The sequence below is a fragment of the Eucyclogobius newberryi genome, unplaced genomic scaffold (genome assembly GCF_026437365.1).
Source record: "Eucyclogobius newberryi isolate DKJ021-1_F unplaced genomic scaffold, fEucNew1.0.hap1 SCAF_8, whole genome shotgun sequence".
NCBI classification, from domain to species: Eukaryota; Metazoa; Chordata; class Actinopteri; order Gobiiformes; family Gobiidae; genus Eucyclogobius; species Eucyclogobius newberryi.
Window position 1 is genome coordinate 21744550 of NW_027316500.1, and position 24854 is coordinate 21769403.

Below are 24854 nucleotides of genomic sequence, written 5' to 3' on the forward strand. Positions count from 1 at the left end.
TTGGCCCTTTAACTTCTGAGAGAGTCACACCTCAGTCAGTCTCAGTAGAAGCAGAGCTGTGTCCCTCTCTTAGATGTGTATGTTAAAGGGGCGCTCTAGTCCATGCTCAGGTTTCCTCTCATTACACTAGGCTGACAGCTGCTGGAAGAGGCCCGTACTAATCAGCCTACAGTAATGGCACTCTTTACCCCACAGCGACACAAGAGAGGGAGGAAAGAGTGCAAACAAACACCAATTACTGTCTGTCAGCAAGAGGATGAGGAGCGGGAGGGTACATGTTTGGGTGCCCGCTGTGATGCTAACGCTAACACACAAGTGTCCACATACGTGGAGATCACACTTTAATGGAGGTTAACTATCTTTGGGTGTTTTCACTTTGTTTGTTCATTCATAGTAGATGGTAAAAGGGGGGAAAATTGTGGGGTGATTCAGACTTATTACATGTAAACCAATTGAAGTTGTGGAAATGGCACTCATATTTAAATTTGCTTTTGCGACATAAGAATCATAAGATGATATTACACCCCCTACTTAGTTAAGAAAGCTAGAACGTATTGGTCATTGTCAGGTAAACTAATTCCGGTCCATCATATGCTACTTTTTCTGCACAAAAATAGCTTGAAAAACATGCATTCCACTGTGAGCGGGCTTGCCTCTCCACAGATTGGACCAGTAACTTGGCCAGGTGGTATCACCTACTTGTCTCCAAGGAGCTAGATATGTTTAATGCTGTAATGTGGACAATATAGGCAACGTAATAACATTTCCATGGAGCAACGGTTCACAGTGCATCTTTAAACGGTCTAGTAAAGTGTATTACTGAGACACTGATAATCTATTAACTTATGATGTAGTAATGCATATGGAAGAAAATGCCCTCAAAATGTTTAGATAGGGCACAGTGGATTTGCTTGGGGTTTATTGAATCTTCTTAGGCCAATAACCCTCATTTTGATAACAGGAGCATAAAGAAGAGTCTGAATTAACAGTGAAACCAGACAACGCCACGTGCCTCACAGTGGACTGGCTTGTACAACTTTGAGTGTCACTTTTTAGTTTTAAATAAATAGTTGATATTAAACAATGCCCCATTGTAGATGTCTACAATAGCAATATTTCCCATGGTTCAGCTAAGAAAGATGAAACCAAAAGGCTATTAAAGTGACATTAGCTTTAAAAGGCTATAATGGGTGCTCATTCACTTGCCAGTCAATTGATCCATCAGTAATCAATATTGGCTCATTTCTAACTGAGAATCTCAATCCATCTCCACAAAACTCAAGACTTGATTTGAGTCCATGATGGCCTTTGAATGACCAAATCTATAATCCTGTACTTTGTACCTCTTGATTTGGTAGGTGTAAGTCTAGGATGACACTTTCTCGTCTCTCCGGGGACCACTACCTTGATAGTGGCTCCTCAATTATGCAGCGGCACAGAGAGATCGGCTGTCCCCATAGATGTAGACAAGATAACGCAGTGACACATGGTATGCATTACAGCCGGGCTCAGGGTCAAGGCTGTACACTGGAAGCCAACCTCTTTAACCTTCTATGTGTTTTCTGAAGCAGCTATTTGGTAGACAACAATATTAGGAAGTAAGTGATCCCATAGGACACAGAGTACAAGGGAAGCTGGGTGCTGTGCAAGTGGTGATTAGCAGTACTAAAAGTGTTGGAAATGATAGCGATGTGGCAAACTAAAACCTCCACTTCAAACTCAGTGTTGTATGTCACACTTGTGTTTTTCAGCCCATAGACAAAGCAGATATTGCGTATGGCAGAGATGCACACAGTAGCTTAAATGGTCACCCACAAACCAGAAGATTGATGGTTCGAACCTCATCAAATGTGCCGTGACCCTGAGCAAGACACAATATTGTATATGGCCAGGTAATATTTCCTCTTATTGATCAATCACATTTTACTCCAACTCCTACATAATTAAAGGCCATATGACACATTAGACTACACCTTTCAGTAAAGCAAGAGGAATATGATTATATTTAAGATTTGGCCACCATTTTTGCTTGTTTTTCTCCAATTTGGCAGTTTTCTCCAATTTTCTCCAATTTGGCAGTTTCGGTTGAGTTTATAATTGTACTTCCTGTTTTGACATGGCCAGGAAATATGACATAGGTAGAGGTAATTCGACAACTGTTACTTAGCAACCATACTGAAAACAAGAGCCAAAATCCATTTAAATCATACAATATTTATGATTTGACAAATAATACCACCTGAAAACACGTTTATTTTGTTGTGTGCTTGTTTAAATTGTCATAAAAATATGTAAGTTGCGTGAACATTTTCTCTGCATGTTTTGATGGAATGGCGCTTTCTGATGACATCACAGAGGTGGAGGTGTTCTGTTGTTGAACTCAGCTCTACTTCCAAATTGTCTTCACAAATTGCAACTTGTCTGATGTAAAACTATCACAATTACTCACCACAGAGACTATCTCACAAACAACATCATAATTAGAAAACATGGGAACCTGTCATATAGACTTTAAAATGTTTTAGGATTTAAATCTAAATTGAGCTTTTTAATAAACTCCTAGACCACTAACCATGACTAAGGAGGTATGAAATAAACAGCTTCCTTCTTTTAAACTACATCCTCTGCTTGAATGGCCGGCTACATTTAGATATTGTTAAGTGGATTTGAATAGCTTCCTTGATTTCACAGTTCCAAATGACCTGCGATAATCAGGTCATTAAAATGGGCTCATTCTCCACATCTGACACACTTCCACAGCCTGCCCCATTTGAATAACAAATCCCAGCTGGAGTGCCTTTCCGCAGTGACGAATGGAAAAATTGGTTCTGTCTTAATACCCGGGTTAACCTACTATATTGTGGAGGATAGTATTGGGTAAGGTGAGGTAGGTGTCCTGTCAAAAGTGTCAGGGCCAGTGTCAGAGTGACCGGTTTCCTTAATACATCCCTTAGGAGCGGATAAGTCTATCAATCTGTTAAATTGGGAAACCATTAGCTGCCCTGGTTTATGTGTTTAAAGCTGTTAACTAGAGGCTGATTGATTGTTGTTCCTTTGATGGGATATGCTGATCTAATCTCACTGTGTGCGCGTTTGCCATAAATTACGTACAATTCATTTCCCCCATTTAGAGTGTGAGCGTGGGGGGGTCACACCTCCAGGCGTGCCTACGCTCTGCAGGCAAAAGAGCAGGAAACCTATTTTATGGCGCCATTTAGGCAGCAAGCTTTCAGCAATCCCCATCCCCTCTCTCTCGCCATTCTCCCTTTCCCCCTCTACCCCTCTGAAAAAATCGAAGCATAATCAAGGTGTATGTTTAGAAAATTTATTGTTATAATTTGGCCCCATAATCTTCTCCATTTTCCAGCGGGCGCCATAACATAGATCATCATCTAAAGGGAGAAAATGGATAGCAGTTTAAAATTTATCGGTCTTTGATTCTCAATTATACGTGTTTATGACTTCATCTGTCTTCTGCGACTTCAACCTTTTCCATTACGCTGGAATATTATTTGTACGGAATCCATTAAATTCACAAGGCAGGGGGAGCCAGTAATGGTGGTGCTGCTGTGGTGGCGATTTGCGGAGAGAAAAGTTTTTTGAAAGGGTTGGCTTTAGGAAAAACGTGGCTGTTATGACACTAGAAATTGCTTTATTGATGGTGTGCTCTGGCGCCCGTGTATTCGGCCATTTGTTACTCGGCCCATATCTATATCTCAGCACTGACACTGATGAGAACTTTTCTGTTGGCCTTTTCAGATTACCCAGTTGTAATGACACATTTCAGGGCACCACTTTGGACTAACACACAGGCAAGGTATTGAAGCGGGCCCTGCTAAGCTGCTCTTAATAAAGAAAGAGGGATACATCTCTCACACGGCTGTCTCAGAGTTTCATCTTTTCCACCAAAAAAGGATCAGGAGTTGATAGAATGTGCACAGATCGACTCATCCACCCAAACTGTGAGACAATATGTTTCATGCTGAGAAGGCGATGTAGCCAGATATTCTAAAGGCTGTTAATAACTCATATTCACATAAAGAGAAGGCAGACACTTTCAGTGCATTTATGAACGCATACAATAGTGTAAGGGAAGAAAAACAGGCTGTTGGTTCTGAAGGTCATATGTGGTTACCGGTACATTTGTGATGGAAATGTCAAAACTGTCTGGATGTGTCTGAGATATCATCTAAAGGAAAAATAATATTCCTACAAATATTCTACAGCCATTCATACAAGGCAAAAAATAACATAAAAATTCCTTCAGGTTTTGAATGTATTGATTTATTTAGTGGTTAAGTCTCGGAGCGTCCCTTCCCCTCACTGAGACGCAGGTCAAAATCTGGTTTATAGATTGTTGTTCTCACATTCAAACATAAACTTTCAATTTTGTCAAAAATGTTGCGTTAGACTTGAGTGAGTGAAGAACTGGTACCAAAGTAATTGCAAATGGTTTTTCTAATTTTGTAAAGCTCTTTTACTATAAACCTTGATTCAAACCGTGATCTGTCTATACTTTTGATCCACAGTATTTCATAAATGATCACTACACTCACACACTATCAAGGGGCGGTTTCCTGTTTACACAGGAAGTAAGTGTATTCCTGTAGTTAAGTGGAGGGTGAAGTGCTTCAACCTGTGTGACATTGAGCTCATTGGCCAGGCCTGAGCTAGGTGCCGAGTAAAAGCTAATCAGGCAGTAATTCAAGCTGGACTGGCCACTCACCAATCAATAGCTGCACAATCCCAATTAAAGCGTGCTGGGTCAGTGGACGGACACCGATGCCTTTACAAGTTTAAATACAATACTTAAATCTCAGTGTGGCCTTGGCTGGGTAATGGCTCGTCACAAACTGAAGTGTCCAGTTTAAAGTGGACAGCGGACACACAGTGGACTGGCTCAGTGATAGACGATGCTGTTTGTGTTGATGCAGTTGGACACTTAGATCTCCAAAAGGCCTAGGTAAACGCTGAGCTTGATCAGGGTGTCCAATTTAACATTACATGCTTGGACTCACAAAAGATCAGCAAATAGTAATTTAACATTGGATAAGGAAGGGGCCCATATTAGAACTTATAGTGTTGCTTCAATTATGTTCTTGCTGCTTATGTATTCAAGCACCTTTGCTTGAACACGTCTATGTGACAAAATTAAATATATATTAGGAACACAATATAAGATATGAAGCTAGTATTCTCTCCATGCAGCTAATTTATAATGATAAGACCTGTAGCATTAGTTATTTTATGTAACAAAATGAAATTAGTTGTATAATTCATGAATACAGTTGGAAGTATTACATTTTTGGGTAAAACTCAGTACTGTCTTCAAAAACAAACTATAGCTTTTGCCACATTTTGTAGAGGTTACTAGCAGAACCTATTCCTCCCATTCCTCTTCTAGTTATCGCCCTTTGAGCCTTTTGCCATTGTATCCACGTCCTTTATCACAATTCTGAGCCACCAAAAGGAATTCTCACAAGATATCAAAACAAAAATCTATATTTAATATGGGAGCAATTACGCAGCAAAGTTGGCTGCACGGGGCCATTGTCACCAGACCCTGTGTTTTTCATCAGGCCAGTCATTAGAAGATGATGGATGTAAACCTATAAAGTATCTAAACTGGAGCTTTTAACAAACCACGAGCAACACTATCATTTCTCTAATAGAACCTGCTGACCGTGTCATTCCCTGCTGCCATTTGTCATTTTTCCTGGTGAAATAATCAATATCTAGGCACTTTGAAATAAATAATATAAAAGTCATTGTAACCTACCCGAGGAGCAACAAAAATAGACTTATGGAACATTGCGAGGGTCTGTATGGCCTCTGGCCACAGGCCACTATAGGTTTGTGATCAATGCAGAGTAGAAGAATCTTAAAGGGGCACGTTCAAAGGTTCAAGGTTTGGTTTTATTACCCCAGACACATTTGTCATTGTTATTAAGAACTAGTAACACATAATGGGATGTGAAGAGTTCTGCGTTGAAATGTTTTAATCGTAAAAACTACAGCTATGCTGTGAAAACCAGAGACATGAGCTCTTTTGATTTAAACGTCTGTATTGTAGTCCAGTCAGTGACTTGTATTCACCTCATGCCTATGGCTGCAAAGATGATCTTTACCACCTGCAATAGGAGTATCCATAAGCTATGAATGTATGTGTATATTAAGGAAAACAGAGTAACATAGATATAGTGAAATGTGAACAATATACAGTTGCAATGCTGACTTTCTATAAGAAACCCTCTAATTAAAGTGCATTATGTAACTTATGGCAATATTGCATTAAATGTAGCTATCTCCATGGATATAAGCATGAGCCCACAAGTTGTTGTTTTGTTTGATATAAAAACACCAGTAACTGAATAAATGCAAGATGACATACCTGCTTGTCTGCATGGACGCAGACCCCCCCCACCAGAAAAGTTAATATTAGCATCGTTGACCATACCCACCTTCTGTATATCCCCAACTGACACATATACATGTAAAAGGGGGTTGTTCATATTTTCATCAAAAGGTCTGAATAAAAAAGACATTCGAATGGGTGCCTGTCTAATTGAAGGCACTATTCCAAAACTAAGCACCCGTCATCACAGGTTGTAGTTCAAAGGGAAAGACACTTGTGCTTGTTGTAGTGCTGTGATGATGACCATGAGGCAGTAATTACACTTGGTAAGAGGATATCTGTGCTCAGGCAGCTCATCTTTACTTACTCTGACCCACACCAAACTATTAGGAAATGTAACACTTCACTTTACCATTCCAAAGTAAAAAGTAACCTAATCCTTGTTAAAAATCAACACTTAAAATGTAAATCATTGTGTAGGTAAATGAATAATAGTCTTCCTGACAAACATAAAATGTTTCAATTTATAATTTGACTATCGATAACAAAAGCGCATGCAGATCCCCTTCGACACCCAAAGAGGGCGCTGTCTCCCCGCTGGTCCTACACCTGCAGGTTTCCACTCTATTCTAGTCAATTCAAATCAATGAGTGAATAAACAGAAACATTACAAAGAGTACTGTCATTAGAAAAATATCCCTCATCGATTAGTACAAAATGTGTCCGCATGACCCTTCAACATTGTCGTTGCTCTAAAATGGATGAATTATAGCTAATAAAAAAGTACGGTGGACGCTCAGGCCTCTACAGCGCAAGAAGAAAGAGTTAAAACTATTACATATATCAACGTATGAAACACAAATCTGAAAAGCAACTAATAAAACATCACCTGCCATTAAAACACAAAAAGCACTGCACTTTTACGCACAAAAATATATTGTATGTTCTTCAAACATTTGTTTAAAAAATAAATAAAAAAATAACCTAATTTCTATTTGAAGAAAACTTTGAGCATGCAATGCAAATACATTTTTTTTCAGTTCCTATTATTATGATATACAACCTGTGGATGACTCTTACACAACCATAGAACAGAGGTTAATTTGTAAAGCGAATTGCTGAATGGTGTATTATATTTGTTATTTAAAATATCTTTCTGAAAGGCCTGAAGCCTGTGACTTATCTCGAGCAACAAACTTCTTAAACTTGTACATTCGTCCCATTGTCATTTCATCGTTATGGTACTCGTTCATCCTTGGCGCTTATCCCAAAGCTTCCTTTCAGCACTAAAAGCCCTGTGTTCATTTGCTGCCTAATTGGAGTGTGCAGACCAATAACAGGCGAGCGCCCTGCAGGGGCTGCAGCCTCAGAGTGCGCAGAGAACAGGGGGACGGCCTTCTCTCCTTCCCTCCTTCTCTCTCTCCTCGCAGTCTCTCCCAATCCCATTTGCCATTGTACATGCCCAATCGCCTATACTTTCCGCATTTAACTTGGATGACATTTTTATTTCATCATTAGCATCAGACGCCAGAGTGACTGACACAGTGGACAGGCTTTGGTTCCTCTTTGACGAACCGGGGATGAGCTCTCTGCTTATTTTGACGCGTTTTGGCGTAAATACTGTTTTCGTCGCGTTTTAAGCCAAACAGGACACGACTTTTACGAGCGACAAATCTCCTCCCGGCTTAAAGTAAAGCACACAGTAGCACTCGGGATACAGGCTGTGTGTAAGTGACCTTTATTATTGTTATTTGATTTCGCATCCATTTCCTTTTCAATAACAGCCGAAGCGATGCCTGAGACGACGCAAGAGACTTCTGTCAAGGACTCGCCTTTCTTTATAAAGAACCTGCTCAACTGTGACAGCAAACCGTCCAAGCCCAGGCCGGTATTGGCTGCCACGAAGACGGCTTTGGAAGGGGGATTCTCCCTGTCACAGGTCGGAGACTTCAGCTTCCCACGGTTTGAGTTGCCCGCTCAGAGGTTCAGTCTCCCGGCGCACTATCTGGAGCGCACCTCGGCATGGTGGTATCCCTACACCCTGGGCACGGCGGCGCACCTGCACCGAACTGACGGTAAACCATGTGCAAACTCTGCATGTTGTAAATAAATATGATCATTCAACTGTATCAAATCATTGTATGCTCCTTGTTTAAAGATAAAAAAAATGTTAGCCTCTGCCGTCACTTGTAGGATTTATGTGGTCCCAACAAATTGTGTATTGTTAACAATGTGGAGAGGAAACAAAGTCAAAATTTCAAAAGGTTCTTGCATGGACATATTAGTAATATTTTCAGAACCTTATGCGAGTCCTTGTTTATTCAAAGATCAAATCGTATATTAAATAAAATCCCCAAAAACAAAACGATTTAGTATTTACCTCTGATTTTATTTATTTATTTATTTTTTAAGTTATAGCCTGCAGCTTGTAACCAATGGCGTGTGCTGTTTGGGCACTGCCACGCTCAGAAATAGATCAATAAACAGCTGCATAAAACGCGCTAAATCCTCAGAAAGGAGTTTGGAGTATTTTGGCCCCGGCGCTGGCGTTACTTCTCTGTCCGCACAGGATTTGAAAGTGGATAGGCTGAATAACGCCAAATAGATGATTACTGTACAAAGGGAATCAACAGGCGGCGCGTAACGAGAGACGAGAGTGTTTACGTTGTGTCCTGTGTCTTTTAGTGAGTGACAAACCCGTGGCCAGAGACTCGTCGCCGACCTCAGGCACGGACCGGGACTCGCCGGACCTTCTCCTCAAAACCGAACCCGACTCCAAAGACGAGGACGAGGAGGACGAGCACAACAACAGCAAGAGCGGCGATGAGATCATCCTGGAGGAGAGCGACGCGGAGGAGGGCCGCAAGGACGAGGCGGAGGACTGGAAGAAGCGCGGCGGCGGCGGCGGCGACGACGACAAGAAGCCGTGCCGCAAGAAGAAGACGCGCACCGTGTTCTCCCGCAGCCAGGTGTTCCAGCTCGAGTCCACGTTTGACATGAAGCGGTACCTGAGCAGCTCGGAGCGGGCCGGTCTGGCCGCGTCCCTTCACCTCACCGAGACGCAGGTCAAAATCTGGTTTCAGAACCGGAGGAACAAGTGGAAGAGGCAGCTGGCGGCGGAGCTGGAGGCCGCGAACCTGAGCCACGCTGCGGCGCAGAGGATTGTCCGGGTCCCCATTCTGTACCATGAGAACTCTGGTTCAGACAACACGAACGGCTCGGCCGGTGTGCCCGCCAGTCAGCCGCTGCTCACGTTCCCACATCCGGGCGTGTACTACTCACATCCCATAGTGACGTCGGTGCCGCTGCTCAGACCCGTGTGAAGAACATGACACATAATAATAAGAATAATGATAATAATAATAAAGGACTATATTTTTTTATTCACCAAAAAAATGGAAAAAAAATGGAGGCAACTAATGGTCATTTGCCAGGACCGATTGGACTTGACAACCTAACGTGTCATCACCCTATTATTATTACTATTATTACTATTACTATTACTATTATTATTATTATTATTATTATTATTATTATTATTATTATTATTATTATTATTATTATTATTATTATTCAGACCACCTCAGACCTCAGGAGTCCACTGCCTACACTGCCTGATGACACGGGGGCCACTCATGTGTTTACACTACTGACCTTTTTTTTTATTTTCAAATGTCCATTTTAAGTGCGTGCAATACATTGAAAAGAAAAGCCCGTAAACTCAAACTAAAATCACCACGTGTGTGAGATCATGTTGTCGAAGCGTTGTTGTGACATTTTTTCTTTCGGAGACAATCAAGACAGAAGTGTAAAATATCCGTAGCTTTATGTTTAGGTCGTGAACTCTTTCAAAGCACAACCGAGCGATCCAGTGACTCTTGTTTGTGTGTTATTTTGTTTTGTTTGAGCAGACAGCGGCTGGACCACAGCGGTGTACAAATGTAAATGTATATATTTAATGAGGGGCTGCCACCTGCCGCTTCAACTTTGTACAGTTAAGACACGTTTTGATATTGTATTGCCGAACCATGTTGTGAAATAAATGGAGAATATTCCTTAAATTTTAATGCTCATATTCTAATTACACATACTATTTAGCATATTTTGATGTTTGTGGAAAACCCTTGCACCTCCACACTCGGGCAGGTGGTTTATTCATGGCTGTACTCTCAGACGATGTCATTTTGCATAAACACGGACGCACTCAATTAGATGCGTAATTGGAACCATCTTGCTCAAAATTAGGGCTTATGTATTCACAAGAGGGCACCCAATAGGACATTTCTCACCAGTATGTTGGCACTGTTTTGTTTAGGCTACATTTTAGATTTGTCATTATTTACTATAGATGCACGTGTTATTTGAAGTTTAAAAGCTCATAATTTGAACTGAATTTAAGTAATAAGTCGCGCAACGTAGTCTTATTCTGCCTTGTCGCTACAACTATAGACCTAGGCCCAAATCTTTGATAAATATAATAAGCAACCATGAGGAAAAATGCATTATTTGATTCATTAAGCCACATCCTGGGGTCTTTATTGGGAAAATAATTCAATGAGGCACAGTGTCCCACAAAGTATACCACAAAGTGCAGAAATAACACGGGCACGGAAACAAATGAAAAACAATTTTATCTTTTGAATAGCCAGCGGCGCATATAAGCTACAAGGAACTAAAATAAAACATAATGGGATAAGAATTAGACACAATATTTTATCAATACAACATTTGTGTAGTTTTTCCGTAACAGGCACTGAAAAGTTCCCATATAAAACTTTGTAGGTGAGCGTTGCTCCTTTATACTACAATTTGTAACCTACATATAAACAAATGGGCCTAAAACTTAAAGTGCAATGCGTAAAAACAAGCCTCTCACAAAATGCTAAAAACGTGGTTTAAGAAATGACGCAGTGTGGCTATAATGGATTTTTTCAACTTTTATGTACAGCCAAAGTATGACCATTGGAAAGATATAAATCGGTTACATATTTCCCATTATGACCTCTTAGAGACAAAGGGTTCATTCAAATATCACCCAATTATTGACGTGCACCTAGCGCGCACCCTCATAACGGTCCCATTATTGCAAATGAATAGATTGGTATGGCATTATTCCTCTAGCACATATCGATCTTGAAACGTCTACGCCATATTGCGTCAAGTAAGAGCAATGTTCACGGGTCAGTTTGGCACGGCACATGACCTTGATTTGCGCGCATAAATTGTAAAAATTACCACTCAATAATTTCCATTTGTGCGACATCTTTATGTAAAAGAGAAAGAGAGCGGGGCCAAAATCAGATAAAATACATTTGCAGGAATGGGGACAAGCGGACGTGACCGTGGAGCGTGCGCATCCGCAACTACCTTCTATTAAAATGGAGAGCTGAATGGGTAATTTTAAGCCCCCTATCAGAGGTTTTAGCAGCAGTTTGGAAACACACAAGTGGCACGACCACCTTGCGTAATGCACGGCTCTTGTGCAGCCTCTGGCATGTGTGATGGACAATTATAGGAGATGTTACTCTGAAGTCAAATCTGCCATGCACAAATTGGAGCATTTATACAAAGCTTTGGAGTAGAGAGCACAGTTTTGAGCGCTTCCACGAGAGAGGTTATGAGTTTCACTTATAGAAAGCTGCAGCAGCGTATAGAATACACAAGTTTTGTATCATGACCCCTAACATTTCTTTATAGCCTAACCACGTGCTAACCCACCCTGGAGGATTTTACTGCCAAAACACAGTGGAACACGTGCAATCAAAAAGAGAACATTCGTTACGTGCGTCAAGAACCTTTCGAGATTGGATTAATATCAATTCCGATAATTATTTCAAGATAGGTTGTTTTGACAATTAAGAGCATTTTCAACCATATATATATATATATATATATATATATATATATATATATATATATATATATATATATATATATATATATGTATATATGTATGTATGTATATATATTTAAGTATATATAACTTATATATATTTAAGTATATATAACTTAAAACTGATTTACTGAAGGGTAGGCCTAAAGCTTTCCTTTAGGCTACTTGACCATTTGATAGGATCAACAATGATAAATTCTTCACTCGCACTTTTACACAGCTGATCTCCAAGACGTTCACAACAAGTTAACATCTGAAAAAGGGAAATCTTGTTTTAAAAGCCACACCATTTGCTTTTCTGATTGAACGCAAGCATCAGTTTTTCATCAAAGTTCTATTAAGTGAAACATAGGTTGCGGGGCACCGTCTGATTGGAACAGTTTAAATTTTAATTGTGTTTTTAATTTGACATATAGTTGCTGTGAAGAATGACAGTGAAACGCCGAGGGGCGGTCGATTTTCTTAATTTCTCCCTGAGGAATTGATGAGTCTATCAGGGCAGTAGATTGGAAAGCCATTAAAACTCAATGGTTAGGTTGTTAATTGGAACTTGATGGATAGGAGCCTTTGGATAGGCTGTACTGATCCCATCTTCCTGACTTTGTGTTTTCCAATAAATTACCCAGTTCATTTCCACAGCCACATTACATAAATTGTACACCTTCAGGGCTCGCGCTTTGCTCGCGTTAACAACTCTCTCTTTTACGTGCACGCGCACACACAGGAGGATGCGCGCGCGCGAGAACGCCCCCTGAAAAAGGAGCAGGCCCCGCTTCCTTGAATGAAAATCGAAACATAATCAACGTTTATACTTAGAGAATTTATTGATATGATTTTCTCTGGTAATTTCCTTATTCTAGACTTGGACACGCCATATATCATAATACACACATATAAAAAGGCTTTTTGTTTAATATTTATTGAAGCTTGATTCTCAGATCAAAGCTCCTCATAACTTCATCTGTCTTTCTTCTGGCTGCTTTTTCCCAAGATCTTGTTCTGTTATTGCGGTAGGGCGCGTGTACGACTACGACACACATCACTTTGATGGAAGCTGCACTTAGGCGCTTTAAACATCATAAAATCACACTGAGACGCAGACGTGAACATTACCATACCAATATACTGTCACCCTTACGAAATAAACACCACGGATTTGAAGTCCAGCGTTACTTCTTAGGTACCTAAAGAAAGTCAAAGTGATGAAGACAGATACAAAGGTCTTTGTGGTAAAACAAACCCATTTGACTGTCATTGTGGATTTCACGCCTTATGTGCAAACGCCATAAATCCCGTATGGTCGTGGCCTCATATATTCACCCTCTTTCACCAAAGGCCTCCCCTGCGCCTCTGGTGAGACCGTTTAGCAGCTGCCATTTTGACGCGCGTGTCCAGGTGCTTCCGTGTGGCACGATAAGAAACACATCACCACAAACCTACAGAGTCCTGTCAATCTACGCGCTGACAAGTGATTAAAGTGTGTGATGTGGGCTCTTCACAAAAGCAGCTGTCCCGCCGCGGAACAAGAGCACACAGTTGGGAGGGGGCCTCTTGTCTCTTCTTACGCACAGCACGCATCCGCACGCGCACTCGGCCCCCTCCAATCAATTACTCAATCAATTAGCTAGCCTCCACTCCTCTCCACGCGCGCGGTCATCATGAGGCAGCACTAATGATCAAATTAATTCTTAATTGCAGATAATGGACAGAGAATGAGTTTATTATTTTCATGAAATTGAACAAGGTCGCTGTATCAGTTCTCAAACCTGTGACATGAGCGCGTGCGCATGTCTCATAACAGGAAACGCGTGCGCACGTGGGGTCATGTTCAGGTGACAGACCCACTCATTTACATCAGTTATGGGAAGAGTGTGTGAGGAAGCCATCAATTAAATAACAAAAGGAAAATAAAATGTCATGTGAAAATATGCAATATGAAAAACATTATGCAAAATTGAATTTAACAAAGCAATGAAGCCTAATGACAAGGAAATAAGAACATTAAAACATATTAATAACCATATCGGTTTAAGTGTATTATGGCCCTCACAGAGCACATGAGTCTCTCCCTCTCTTGGCCCGTCACGGACTTGACAGCAGTTTGAAAGTTCCGGGCTGGAGCGCGGAGCCGCCATTGGCCCAGGAGGGGCTTACCTACATGCAAATGAAGCCACGCAGCCCACTGCTGGTGAGCAGAGCGAGAGGAGGAGGACCAGGATTACACTCATGTTCCCCGAGCTCTAGAAAAAACAACTCCTTCAATGTAAAACTCCACAATTAACAGCCACACGAGACAAAGGCAGTATTTTAGGCACTGAGACAAAAGCGACACAGCGCGAGGACTGTTATGAAGCTACAATGAGCGGCGCAGAAGACAGCGGGAGCAAGGCTTCTTCGGGCCCCATCTCCAGCTTCACCATCCAGTCCATTCTGGGCACGAGCTCAGAGACGCCACGCACCGCCAACAAGGAGCCTCCGCCGCACGCGCCGCCGCGCAGACGCTCCTTGTCCGTGTCTTCAGAAGACTGCAGCGGAGGAGAGGACTCTGCGGACTGCTTCTGCTCCTCCGACACGACGCACAGCGAGCCATGTGCACAGACGCACAGCTTCTCCTGCTTAGGTAAGTTATTCACCTACTACGACAATTATTATTATTATTATCATTATTATTATCATTATTATTATTATTAATATTATTGTTATTATTATTATACTATCAGGGTGGTGTTGTTGTTGTTGTTGTTGTTGTTATTATCACACACCCATTCCATTTCCATGTTTTAGCTTTTTTATGATGGGAGCAAATTTAAAACAATTGTTATTTAAAAAGAAAAGGAGGGGGAGACTATATATTTGACTAGAGTGGACTATATATTTTGCATGTGCATTGGTGCACGAACCCCACTTATTGCCCGTGTGTCGTAATGCGCGTGAATGCTGTTATAACTGCGGAGGAGGGTTGAATGCTGCCGGTCTAATATTAATAATTAGACCTCTGGCCTTTCCTCTCATTTCAAATTCAATTGAGCCAGCCTAATTGATGAACCAGGGTTTTCAAAATGGCGTACTACACGTCGCCAATCGAGCGTTAAATAGAAGTGAATTAAATAATAGTAGGCAACTCAGCAGGCTTCACACTCGGGTGCTTATTTATCTAAAAGTCAGCGAGGCAGTTGTCACTTCCAAAGAGCTCTCCTGCGTGCCGCTAAACCTAAAACACCTCTCCCTTTACGCACAGGTCCGACCAAAGGTCTGCTGTCCACAGGCGATGCGCGCCGGCCACTGCTCCAGGACTACAAGGAGGAGCAGGGCGCGTGCCACATGTCCCCTCTGTGCGAGGAGCAACAGTCTGAGTGCTCGGACAAACAAGGCACCAAGAAGAAGACGCGCACGGTGTTCTCCCGGAGCCAGGTGTACCAGCTGGAGTCCACTTTCGACATGAAGCGGTACCTGAGCAGCTCGGAGCGGGCCTGCCTCGCGACCAGCCTTCAGCTCACAGAGACGCAGGTCAAGACTTGGTTTCAGAACCGTAGGAACAAATGGAAGCGGCAACTCTCAGCCGAACTGGAGGCGGCCAACATGGCGCACGCCTCGGCACAGACACTCGTGGGAATGCCGCTGGTTTTTCGAGAGAACTCCTTACTGCGGGTCCCGGTGCCGCGCTCTATTGCCTTTCCCACCCCGCTGTATTACACCGGGAGCAACCTGCCAGCGCTACCATTGTACAACCTGTACAACAAGCTCGAGTACTGACGCTGCAGTGCACCGCATAAGCCCTGTATAGTACCACTTCATTTGTTGAGATATATATTATGCAGCAACTGTATGTCTCACTGAAAGCAATCAGCTTCCCAATGTTAAAATACACCATGTGTATAATTATTGTAATAATTTTGTACGTTTATTTTTAATTTTATTTGTTGCCTCAATTACACCTATAGCCTACTTCTTATCTCATATATTATCACTTCAGCAGAGGACTAGGTCTTTTACATTGTTTTTTACCAAACAAGTGGTTTGTCAAATATATCAGATGTCACCTGACATGAACCCACTGCTACAGGACCAGCTCAAGCTTCCACTCACAGGAAATATAATCCTTTCTATTGTTATTTAAACTTTCAATAATAACTGCCATTCAATAAATTTTCTATTTCACTGAAAGTTTCTTTATGTCATTTTGCTAAGACCAGTCACCTTATATATATATATATATATATATATATATATATATATATATATATATATATATATATATATATATATATATATAAATACATAAATAAAACTCTGAGAATTAAGAAAGCATGTGAGACCCACGTCATCTTAAGCCTGGCAGCCTTTGGGCGGCTCCTCTGTGCATTTGAAGTGTGCGTCTTCAGGCTTCTCAGGCATCAGGACTTGTAAGAGGACACACCACAAAGGATTCAACAATCTCACTGTATCAAATGCATATTAATACACCACTGCATCATTTACACTGGTATCCTGGACACACTAGGGATGACATAGTTTGCATTTAAAGTTGAATTGTGAGTCATTAAATTTCGATTTAAGATAAAAGTGTTATTTAACCGTTTTCCTTATAGGTGTCATTACATTAAAGGGACCACCACATCTTTTCTTCTTTCCCAACATCTCTCAGTGGATGGGTGCTAATGGCTACACTATCTAGCATGATCACAAGTAGCAAAGCTCTGTCGCCCTGTAGATTATGCCTGACCCAATTTCTGCAACAGCCACCTTGTGTTTCTGGGAAAATGGATAGCGTTCGACAACAACCGTGATTTATGGCTAACTCCGGAGAGGTGCAGAGGGGATGAATTTGTGACAGATAGTGAGACAGGGAGAACAGGGGAGGGGAGCCGCTTATGAAAAGGAGCAATAGCTTTGGTTGAATGAAGCTGTTTATTAGTTTCCAAGTGGTCATTATGTCATCAGGTGTGACGGCAATGCGCTGCTTATTTTGGGATGGATGTTTGCACCTTGTCGACTGCAGGAGAATCTGCATGAGCTGTCAAACCAAAGTTGCTTGATTTAGAGACGCGTAGATGGGAGATAGAAGGATGAAGGGTGGACGTGGTTGGGCAAAAGATTGGGCTAAAGAGGATGGTAGGTGTAATGTATCAGCTCAATGGCAGCTGTGAATTACACATTTTAATAGCAAGGCAATGAAAATGATTTGAAGAGGTTTAAACGACGCGGAGACGGCGAGCGACGTGGTGATGAAGATTTGTTGAGATGATGTGTTGTGCCTTAGGATTCATCAGACCTGCCTACTAAGGTGAAAAGCAAGTGTAATTCACCCAACTATAGTAATTTATGATGGGCGTAATGGGAACTGTGGGCTCACACGCAGGAGGCAGAGGAGAGGCAGAGCTGGACAAATTGATACTAGGGGTGTTTCAAGGAGTATTTACATGAAAATGAATCACAGTAAAACCTGCGGGTATCACCCATTTAACTCTCTGGAATAACACGGTGTAGATCAAAAGTCACTGCAAGTCATTTTAAAAAGTGTTAAAATAACCTGCAATGCTAAATCTGAAAAAGCTGGGGCACCCTAAAACGCAAATGGGAATAATAATCTAGTTTTCGATCATAAAATGTTTGTCTCGTCACTCCATTTCCAATTTTTTTTTTTTAAACACTAGAATATAAGCATTTTTCTGTCAGAAAACTGGGACAAATTGTTAAAAAAAAAAAACATATTATTATTTTTTTAATTGGGTTGGCGATAATGTAAAACATGAATATATGATTTATTTTATATTATTATTGTTTTTTTATTATCTGCATACTAATATTTTGGCAATTCATTAAGAGAAAAGTTCTGAAACATGTTTATTAAATGTATTAGATGAGGTTTGATTATCAGACTAATGTGAGATGACTGTAATTACATTTGCATCTTCCCAATACTACTGCTACTACTTTTTGGACCATCTTCCCACCTCTACTTGAAAAGTGTAATTGTGTATAAGAACATTTATCTTAAAAAGTCATGGAACTAGGATTGGGGACAGTTAATCAAAAGCTTTAGAGCTGGAGATTCTGTCAGTTTCTGTCAGACTTTGGAAGAAGAAATGTGATGCTTTTTTTGTGTTGAACGGCACAGAATAAAAGTTTAAGTATACTTTATGTCCATGAAATCATGACTACAAACCATTTTTATTCTGTTTTTGAAAAGGCGAAATAAAATTGAATAAAAAAATAATTGTATATCTTTTAGTTAAGGCCCGTGCATTAAAAAGAAAATCTGTAATTCGTTTTTATTTCATTTTAAGTTTCCAAACCCGTTTTCTTGTCAACATTTAAATCATTGAGTAGGCCTTGTATTCATTGAAATATATGATCCAATCATTTTATTCCAAAACTTCATGATTTGCAAAAGTAAATCTCATCCGACAATGAAAATGCTAAACACTGAGCAGATGCCGAGTCCAGGGCTTGCCTCCAGACGAGAGTTTTAAAAGCAATCGCCATGCATTAAGCCAGACAACTCTCAAGACCTGTTTGGAGCCTAAATGAATTTGAGAGGAGCGTAACAAGGTTTTTGAGCCAGGCCCTGTCATCCGCTGCCTTTAACTAGCTTCTGTATTTATGCCCTAATGGTTAAAAAGGAGAGCTCGGACCAGAAGTGATTTCTCATGATTTCTGTTCTATATCAACTGGAAATGAAGGAGCTGAAGAGAAATTGTGTTTGTGTGTTCCCCCCCCCCCCTTCTCAATCCCTCCACATGACCATCTCTCTTTTGAGGCACCATTACTTATTCAAGGTATGTTAAAGGCAAAGAGTGCAAGTGAGAAATTAAAATGACGGTTCATGTCTTAATTATATGGCATGGTTGTGGTTAGTGTGAATTATGGACATTTTCAAGTTTGTAAAAAAAACATTTTAATAACCAAAACGGAGGCAAAAAATGAAGTTGAACATTACGTGATTTCAGTGGAGAAACAGGGATTAACCTGAGAATATCACAAAATAAGACAAATCAAGCAGGTTTTGTCAAAGTAAACCCAATCAGATACTGTATATGTGAGTGATATCAGAGCCTGGTTTAAACACATTTTGTTTGACATGATTTACAGTATTTAAGGGAATATTGTAGACACCTTTTCAAGTTTTACAGAAATGTTGAGCTCAAATGCAATACAAGGCTAGAAATGCAAACTGTCAATAAGTAAAAAAAACAAACACAAAAGGAAATGTTTCTGATTTTAGTACAGTAACATTTTCTATACATATCGTTTTATCTCTCTAGACTGCTAACGTTTTATTTTATTTGGAACGCTCAGATAAAACCAGCTAATGAAACAAGATGAAAAATATGTCTTGTACATTTCCACATGACATATTTCAGAAAAGTACTGCCTTAAAATGTCCTGTTATGTATAATGTTGCACCTTTTGCACAATAGCCCCTGCACTCTTTGTTGATTGGATTTTCTTGAATACCACCTGCCTAATGCCATAACTATTGCCTTAAGTTATAAATCACACATTTATGACAAACAAAATGGGAAAACTTTTGCAGCTAAAAGGTGTCCGGAGTACCTTTTCTCCTCCTAAGTTAAGCCCCTTAAGAACAATATTTAGCTGCAAAGTCTGCATTTGGACTTTAATGGAAAAAGCATTATGCTTCATTGGGAAATTACCATCCATTTCTTGAACTGCCTGCTTCAAGTGCCATTCTCAGCGCAACGTGCATCAAACTATTATAGGCAACTGCTCACATTGAGAAATCAGCTATTATTCTAGAGATAAGTCCATTAGCATTACCTTTGACACAATAATGGATGTGACAGACAATTTTCTGCTCTCCATTTTGTATTTGTAAGGATAATAGGGGGATTATCTTGAAGGCCTTATGCTACTTACTCAAGAGCAGGCCCGCTTTGAGCAGAGAGGGCTGCGCAACAGTTGTTTTCTGTCTCTTCCACAAGGCCCTCTCAGGCACAAGATAAAGCATGTCATTATTCTATTAAAGACCTACAATTTTTGTAATGGGACTTGCAGCGGTCGGCAGAAGTGCAGGCAGCTTCTTCAATATCCTGGACATTATTTGCTCGTTTAGTTAAATGATGTTTCTAATTCTCTCATAATTACTGGTAATGATGCTGTCTCCCTCGTTTTGATGCGGCCACATCTTAATATGGCATGGCATTCTTTTTAGGGATAATTACCTCTCATGAGCCAACAGAGAAGGGAGAGGGAGAGAGAGAGAGAGGCTGCACACGTGGCAAATTGGCTTGTTTCCTGCCATCTTGTCTTCCTGCAAATTGGTAAATTAAGTTTCTCGGCTGGAGCATTAGAACTGTTAAATTTGCTTTCTCGGCTCCTTCAAATGATTTGCTTCAGTGGCAGACGAGATATGTCAGTATATCCTGCTTTGTCTCACTGACATTGAGAGATTGTTTATTTTCACAAGATGATAAACACAAGAGCAGTTGCACTGTCCCATTAAAATAGAAAGACATTAAAAAGGCAAGGTTACAGCTGTGTGGTATGTATATGAAATAAAGCTATATAATCTCATAAAACAGCAGGCACACAGCATTCAAAAATTCAAAAAACAATGTTTAATTCAAAATGTACTCATCATATACAGAATCAGAAATTCAGGACAACACTTTTGTTTTAAGATACACTATTTGTAATATTTACAGATTTGTGGCAAATTATTTCAATAAGAATTTCCAGAAATTAGGTGAAAACGCAAAACAAAACTGTTAAATATAATTTAATGGAACATGTTAGTTACAATTAAACATTATTTGACGTGTATATTTACTCAACGTATCAAACTTAAGTTCCACCATTTGAGTACTTTTCCCCCGCCTAAAATATTGACATGCTTTTGGAAAACAGCCTTTACATTAGATGTCAACAGACAGTTAACATATGGTCTTTGCTGACAGTTGTTCAACACCTGCTGATAATAATGTGTCTGCCTTAAACAGCAAGACATCACAACATTTACGAATATATATCTAGTAAATATATGCACAATTACAATACACAAGAAACAAGAGGGTCAACATGAGTGTCCTGTGATTTGTCTGAGCCCAGGGGCAGACATTTGTGTGCTCAGGGCAGACGCGGCTGTGTGCAGTGACCGCAGTCGTCACTGGGTTGGCTGAGGGGTTCTCATTTCTAAGTGCTGATGTGTCGCAGACAGTTTGGCTCTACAAGGGCCTGTTACGCGCCGATTAAAGCCAGGGAAGGAGCGCTCCCGCAGGGCCGCCTCGTACATTTACCTCGACCGCAAAAAGGTCTAGCGTTTACTTCCCGGTGCTGACACGACCTTCAAACAAGGTCCCAGAGCAGCCCGTGTGGATACTGGAACTGTCTGGAGGAGCGCAAGCACCGAAACACTGCAGACAGAGGGGGAAATCCTATCTGTTATCAGGAGTCGCCTTTACATAAAGAGTAGCTTTTTGGGAGTCGATAAAGTTTTCTTAAGAGAAGAAATATACAGTAAAGAATTAATGGTACAGCAAAAAAACGGTTTATTGGAAACAAAGGACGGACAGATTGCCAGTGCCGCCAGTCCAGATTTTAGTAAGGATGCTAGGGTCGGGAAAGGCACCTGGTATAAAATCAACATGCAAGTAATTCAAATGTGTACCCTTACTAAGGCTGAAGGGGAAATATTTGCACAGGATCTATTGAAAAGCGTGAATTTGGAAGTGAGATATGATAGTTTTGTTTTTAATATGTGAGTTGTGCTCTCTTTGTATGGACAAAGTGGAGTCTTTGAGCGGCTGGGGGCTGCTGTATAGAGAGATGATCTGTCACTTTAGCCTGAGACTGACTGAAGACCACATAGCCTGCAGCGCAGCAGCGGGAGCAGCACAATGAAAGCCCCACGCTATCACCTGACAGCTAATTAGGGATCACTCCCTCCCAGGGAATATACTGTCTTTAGGAGCCTAGGAGAGGGAGCAGGGGTCGCCCCAAACCGTGTGAAGTGTCAGTCAAAGCCACAAGCCACCTGCAATATCTTTAGGCATTGCCTAGGTGAGATGAAATGAGATTTGAGTGAATTTGAGGCCTTTTGTATTATTGGTCAGTTCTTTTGAATTTGGACACTGTCATAATACTAAGGGTTGAGATAAAACGTGATTGGATCTGGAAAAAAGTTTGAAATGTAACGTCACACCTAAATGTAATTTTTGTTTATAAATCACAAAATTGACTGGAAGAATTCTGACAACATTGTAATAAAACTAAATACACAACTTAAAAATAAAATTGAGTTGAGATATAGACTTTCAATTTACTAACCCTAAGTGTGTTAGTCGATCCATTAAACCAATTGGTTGTGCAGCTCAGAGCAGTGTGAGTTTATGGTCTGTATGCGAGACCTGGGACTTCTTTGAAAACACATTTGTAACCATTAGTTGAGTGTAAGGTTTCATGTGCAGAGTGCATCCTCGGCTGGTGTCAGACTCTGTGCTGATGTGCTGCTTCTCTGTGCGGGCTGACTGGAGGGACAGTGCCCTGAGCAGGAGGAGGGGCAGTGGAGCCTGGCCGTCCCACCGACAGTGCACCACGGCAGGCAGGGCGTAATCTGAGCTTCCCCTCTGGCCCCAGTGTGGCCTGCCACAGCTCTGCCTTCTGCACCCCCAAGATGCTTTTAAAAAGATTTGGTCAGCAGCTCTTCAAAAGAATCGTCGTCACATTAGAAAGTAATTAGCCGCGCCCAGGGCAGAGGATTCCCTGACCTGGCTAACTCTGGCCCCTTCCACAATCCGTCTTGCACTGAGGCGACTAGCTCGGCACGTTCTCGGTCCACACAGGATGGAGGTTCACAGGAGTGAGACATTCCCGTGGTCTGCAGGTGGATAAATACTACAGAGGTCATCGGGAAAGGTGACGGGTGTAATCCACCTGAGCAAAGGTCTGCTGATACAGATAGATGTATGGAGAGCTTAAACTGTAAGGAGCCACCACGCTTATAGGTTACTTATAGGTTTCTTCAAGCACAATATATTAGGCATGACAAATCTGTTGGAAAAATAAACAAACAAAAAGCTAACTTGACAAAACATACTAATGAAATAATGAAATGATAAATATAAATATCATTTTTTTTTCTCTTGAGAAGCAATTTCAGCTGTATTTGGCCACCTGCTTGTCCCAAGCTCCAGGGCTCAGCTACAGCAACCTTCCCTTTCAATATATTAGACATAGTAATCTGATTGACGAAAAGATGAAGGCAGGAGGGGCAGAAACTTACAAACCAAATGCTGCAGGGTGGGACCTGACACCAGCAGTGTTCTCTTTATGGTTTAAGAGCTACTGTAGCCTTCAGCATGTTAGGCCACCACAGGAGAGGCACACAGAGGAGACGTACGCAGCAGAACACAATATGCTCCTGGAGTACAGTGAGCAGAGTGGTTCAACTCAATTAAGACTGTTATGTTACAGGCAAAAAAGTCCAACCAACCTATTTGAGTCTTTTGACATATAATCGCTTACACTGTCTGCCCTCACTTCAAAGGCATCAGGGCTGATGTGGGCTGACATTGGAGAGTGGTTAGGAAAACATACACTTGTAAAACCAGCAAGAGCTAGAAAAGCTCCTGAGCAATAGGCCAATTAGGAAGTGGTTCATCATGTCAAACTCATTTGCCAAGGCAAGGCTTAACCCTCAGGGTTCGAAGGTCGGGATCAAAGGGTGTCCCTGATGGGACGTCGCAGAGTTCCTTGAAGAAACGCTGTTCCCAAGCTTTTGTGAAGGAATCTTCTAATTACAATAAATCTCCACTGCAAGCTAAAGACGGCAGAGCTGGTACAGTGGCTATATGATAGCAGGGCCCCAGGGCCTGCAGGTAGCCTATAGATGTCGAACACAGGACTGATAGACGATAGTGGCAGTGATCACAGCTCCAGTGGAGCAGGCTGACCAGCACCTCAGAGCCCGATAGCCTCTGGTGTGGAACCGCCTCTTTGACCTTGCCCCAGATTAGGATCAGTATCAGTATTAGCACTCCATAGACTTCTGCTACAAGAACTCTTTGACGTTACTCGACGGAATCCTACAATTGTCTGCTGACACAAATACACTACTGCACTTTCATTTCTGCAGCATCAAAACACATTTTGGTTCCAAATAAATTTATTTTAGACTTTATAATAGACCATTTAATTTATCTGAAAAATATTAGCAACGTTTTTGTTTCTACACATGTATTAATATAAAACCCAGTGGGGCTAATTCAAATTATGATTTTGGAATATGTAATCTAGCATGAATTGTTAAATGTGTAATTAGAAACTACAACATAATTATTTTTTTTAACAAATGCTTTAGTTTGGTCTTAATGTCTCTAGTTGGACTTCCCTAATTATCAAGCTGTTGTAAAGCTTTACAATACCTAAACCTCAACATCAGTTTAACTGATCTTTACCTTTCCCTATACCTGAGTCTCTCAGAACAAACGTCTTTGTTCAGAGCCGAGTGGGCTCTGTGCACTCTGTGTGTTCTTCTCTGTGCCCAGTGGAGGCCAAAAGGGGAGGAGAGAGGAAAAGGAGGGGAGAGTAGCAGTTTGTTCTTCCTGCAATTAGCATTCACGGTTAGCTAAGCAGAACTAATGC

At 41.1% G+C, this 24854-nt stretch overlaps 2 protein-coding genes across 2 annotated transcripts; both read left to right on the plus strand.

The window, feature by feature from the left end:
* Positions 1–7758: 7758 nt before the first annotated feature.
* hmx3a (H6 family homeobox 3a) lies at positions 7759–10422 on the plus strand. The gene is made up of 2 exons (XM_072437407.1): positions 7759–8430; positions 9041–10422. The coding sequence occupies exons 1-2, from the start codon at positions 8148–8150 to the stop codon at positions 9676–9678; spliced, it is 921 nt and encodes a 306-aa protein (XP_072293508.1). The 5' UTR covers positions 7759–8147; the 3' UTR covers positions 9679–10422.
* Positions 10423–14315: 3893 nt separating this feature from the next.
* Positions 14316–16406, plus strand: hmx2 (H6 family homeobox 2). The gene is made up of 2 exons (XM_072436745.1): positions 14316–14868; positions 15487–16406. The coding sequence occupies exons 1-2, from the start codon at positions 14607–14609 to the stop codon at positions 15999–16001; spliced, it is 777 nt and encodes a 258-aa protein (XP_072292846.1). The 5' UTR covers positions 14316–14606; the 3' UTR covers positions 16002–16406.
* Positions 16407–24854: the final 8448 nt, after the last annotated feature.

Excerpts from the sequence above, each read along its gene's own strand:
- hmx2 (XM_072436745.1), top strand. The coding sequence starts at position 14,607 with ATGAGCGGCGCAGAAGACAGCGGGAGCAAGGCTTCTTCGGGCCCCATC. Across the intron at positions 14,869-15,486 it reads GCACAGCTTCTCCTGCTTAG|GTCCGACCAAAGGTCTGCTG; the intron begins GTAAGTTATTCA and ends CTTTACGCACAG.
- hmx3a (XM_072437407.1), top strand. The coding sequence starts at position 8,148 with ATGCCTGAGACGACGCAAGAGACTTCTGTCAAGGACTCGCCTTTCTTT. Across the intron at positions 8,431-9,040 it reads GCACCTGCACCGAACTGACG|TGAGTGACAAACCCGTGGCC; the intron begins GTAAACCATGTG and ends TGTGTCTTTTAG.